Source organism: Triticum dicoccoides, chromosome 7A, assembly GCF_002162155.2.
Source record: "Triticum dicoccoides isolate Atlit2015 ecotype Zavitan chromosome 7A, WEW_v2.0, whole genome shotgun sequence".
Classification (NCBI taxonomy): Eukaryota; Viridiplantae; Streptophyta; class Magnoliopsida; order Poales; family Poaceae; genus Triticum; species Triticum dicoccoides.
The window spans coordinates 700,828,469-700,832,176 of record NC_041392.1 but is presented as its reverse complement, the minus strand read 5'-3'; the positions used below and the strand labels follow the sequence as shown (position 1 = coordinate 700,832,176).

Here is a 3,708-nt window from a genome sequence, read left to right as displayed (position 1 = left end):
GTTTTTTTTGTATTGTGTATTCTCCATTATAAGACATAAATCAATTTCAGAGGATAGCTCCATAAGGTATGCCTTACGAGTACCTTTTTTTTTAGAAAAGGAGGATGACCCCCGGCCTCTGCATCTGCCTTACTAGTACTTGTGTAGCGATGTTAATTTAAGCAATGTACTAGCATATTGTGTGATGTCACTATTTGCAAAACTAGAGTAGCCCTTCTCTAGCTGCTTATCGAGTCTGGTTTTGAATGGTCATGTTCACAATGTCCCTACTTTACTAATGTCACTTCGTTATTAGGGCTCCCTTAGCTACACCTTCCTTTTGCAAGGTATGTTGTGTGGTTATGTTTTCTGTGATTGTGTCGCTACATGAATATGTTTGGGAGAATGGAGGCAACGGTTGTATTATTATCTCAACGAGAAAGACAAAATGAAGTTGTTAGCCAGTGCACTTTTTCCAACCAGTGATGACACAATGTTTGATATATTTCACTGATGGTTTCTGTTGTCTCTTTCTGCAGCATGCTCTTCGTCCTCCTTTTCCTTTGCATGTTTTACATTTGTTATTTTCATATGTGTCTCTATGTTACTAAGATAACTAACATTACAACAGTTAAGTTAAGAAGTACATGTTCTTTGTCTGGCTGTGTACTTCATTGCCTGTGTTGCTTCACACATTCACTGCCTGCACTAACAGAACAGATTGGTAACAGCCAACGAAAATACCTCCAACTCCAAGGCAACTAAAGCCCAATCCAAGACAGGCAAAGATGAAACGAGCAGCCCACTAACAAAAAAAGGACTTATCAAACAAGTGAAAATGGTGCAACGAAGTGCGCGTTACCCTCTAGTACAAACATATTCATGTGACAGATGTTGGAAATATGAGCAATTTATCATATGGTTTAATTAACAGAAACAGAAGATAAAACATGACCACAATAACAGAGACAAGACAAATCATACTATCTAAAAGAGAGTAGGCGAATAGCATCTGAAGTTGTGAACTTCAATAGAGCATATCTAGAACAGATGCTAGAACAAGAAACTCAGCATGATCTCAAACAAAAAAGATATGAACACACACTAAGCAGTGGTGGTTGCATTGGTGTTGACGTTGGCGTTGTCGCCCATGTCGTCGAAGAGGTTGTCGGTGTCAGGGAAGAAGTCGTCGTTGGGGAAGTGATCGTTGGCGTCCATTCCACCCATTATGAAGAGTTCAGTAGGCATGCAGAGCGCTCCCCACAAATGCTCATCACCATTCTCCCGTACAGGACTCAAAGAGGTGAGGTTTCAGATGCCTACTATGCCAACTTGTGGTGCACACCGCAAAGCTGGGATGGGGAAGATTGTAGCAGTAGCTTAATGCTCAGGAACTCGGTGGTGTGATGCAAGTGTTGTCTGGTGTGTTTCTCTGGAGAGGAGTGGCCTCTCTTTTATAGGCACAGGAGGAGGCGAACTGGCAGTGACAGGAGATAAAACGAAGAGACAGGAGGCGAACCAAACATGCAGCATCCGAAGGGGCAGTGTCCGTATTCAATCTCCACTACAGCAAAAACTTTTCAGCGCATCACTAAAATTTAGACAACGACTCGTTTCCGCGGCATGCGGGCGTCATGCCGAGGCGAGGCAGGTGGCGGAGAACGAGCGCGCGCATATGTCTCTCCTCTTCTCATGCTCATACATGTGTGGGGAAACAATCTCCCTTATAAGGAGGCCCAACTCCTATTAAGCTAGCAGTATGGGAATGAGGTACGATTTATTAGGAATTCTGAGAATGGCTATTGAGCTGGCCCAAAACAGACCAAATTCCAGCAACAGATCCAACCATTTCATTCATGACCAATTGAGATGGTGATGCAAGATTTAAAATTCCAAGAAGCTAGCGTGTAACAGATCTTGGTTGCAACAACATTTCTTCAAGTCTTGAAAGGAAATTCTCCTGGCAAGCGTGGAGCAACGGAATGTCCGCATACGGGCCGTTGAGCACCCCATTGGCGATGACACTGTATGCCTTCTCGGTCATGTGAACCTGGTCCCAGTTGGCGAACCTGGACGGGTCACGGCAAACCTTCGCGTTCTGGTCGCACCCATGGCCGGTGTCGTAGGGGCCGTTGCCACCACAACACGCCACCAGGGGGTCGTCGATGCCATGCATCTTGGGGTTCCTGACAAACTCCATGGCGGCGCCATAGTAGTCGGTGTAGATGACCTTCACGCCAGGGTTGCGAGACCTAAGCCGGCCAACCTCCTGCCTCAACAGTTGGTTGTGCTTCTGAGAGAACTTGTTATACCACTTGAGGCAGCCGAATTGGTCATAGTCAGTGGACTTGTTTGTCTTGTGCCCACTCAGGTAAACCGGGACGCACCCGATGGGGAAGTTGCCAGGAACAAGGATCGTCTTGGCACCAAGGTTGATCACCTCCTGGACCCCGGAGCCTATGCGGGCGATCACGTCGGGCATGAACTTATAGGGCGTGTCACGACTGCGCTGGCGATCGTAGAACCATAAGTTATAGTCGTTGCCACCGATCTCTCCAAAGACGATGAGGGACTCGCTGAGGAGACGTTTGGTGGCAGCTGATCACACACAAAAAAACGAATTAGCTAACTAATGCAGGAAGAAATGTGTGATATATTTCGTTGCATGAGTACTTACCTTTTCCAGGAGCTATCCGTGCGAGCACTGTCTTGAAAGAACCGAGCTCCCAGTCGAGGCACCAGTGGGACATACTAAAGTTATACCTTTTACTGTAGTAGTCCGGGCTCAGGGCAATAGAGCCTAACACGGCGAAGTTGGCACCGGTCGGGAACTTCCCCGTCTTCTCCTCAGGCCCGCTCGGCGGCAGCAGTGGCAGGCCCAACGCTTGCGCTGACACACAAACCAAATTCAGAAATCGAGCATGAGTGAAGTACACCTGCGTGCGTATGTGCACTTATCGTAGAAGTCCACAATGAGACGCCCGTCGGAGCAGCGGCATGTGGGATGGTGGAAGTAGGTCCCTCCATAAGGGGGGGCCCAGATCGAACCTGAGCGGAAGTTGCCCGTGTCGATGATGGAATCGCCGAATGCAAAGATGCGCTTGAAGCAGCCGCACGACCCGAGATGGGCGTTGAGCAACAGGACTGCAAAGACCAAGAGGAGGGCCATGGAAATGGTACTCCCCATTTTAGAAAAAAAAAAAGCTAGACGCTAGCGTCTTAAGATTAGAAGTGTTGCAGATCTAGTTTTGGTTTTGTATTCCATATGAGGTCCTTTGCTTCCCTTTTATAGCGCATTTTATAGGGTTCAGCGTGTATCAAGACGTATTGATATTATTAATATATTTTTAGCAGGGTATGTGAAGATATCACAATGGTTTGTGCATGGTGAAGATATCATAATTAAAATACGAATCACTTACAAGTGCAGTCTTTCTGCAATTAAATTTGTGGGCATTGAGACAAAATATCTATCACTTCTATACAAATGCAGTATTTATGAAAGATAAGATTTCGCTTTTAAGGCATTAATTCATGCAATATATATGTGCAAGTGACCATGCATGATATATAGTCAGCTTTGAAAATGTGTTGTCCTTGTAAGTTTTTCTAACATCAGAATTAACTGAGGAAACATTTTAATATTTGCCACATTTTATGAGTATATTGAGAAAAACTTTAATATTTGCCACATTTAATGAGTATATTTAGGAAATATTTACTCTTAAA

The 3,708-nt window shown here is 45.1% G+C and overlaps 1 protein-coding gene across 1 annotated transcript; it reads right to left on the bottom strand.

Annotated features, from left to right (window-relative positions):
• Positions 1-1,741: 1,741 nt before the first annotated feature.
• Positions 1,742-3,225, bottom strand: LOC119331544 (GDSL esterase/lipase At1g28600-like). Its single transcript, XM_037604710.1, has 3 exons — positions 3,028-3,225; positions 2,657-2,869; positions 1,742-2,577 (listed from the first exon to the last, which is right to left on the bottom strand). Exons 1-3 carry the CDS (start codon positions 3,164-3,166, stop codon positions 1,880-1,882), a joined length of 1,050 nt encoding a protein of 349 aa, XP_037460607.1. The 5' UTR covers positions 3,167-3,225; the 3' UTR covers positions 1,742-1,879.
• Positions 3,226-3,708: the final 483 nt, after the last annotated feature.

Excerpts from the sequence above, each read along its gene's own strand:
- LOC119331544 (XM_037604710.1), bottom strand. The coding sequence starts at position 3,166 with ATGGGGAGTACCATTTCCATGGCCCTCCTCTTGGTCTTTGCAGTCCTG. Across the intron at positions 2,870-3,027 it reads CACGGGCAACTTCCGCTCAG|CGCAAGCGTTGGGCCTGCCA; the intron begins GTTCGATCTGGG and ends TTTGTGTGTCAG. Across the intron at positions 2,578-2,656 it reads ACGGATAGCTCCTGGAAAAG|CTGCCACCAAACGTCTCCTC; the intron begins GTAAGTACTCAT and ends GTGTGTGATCAG.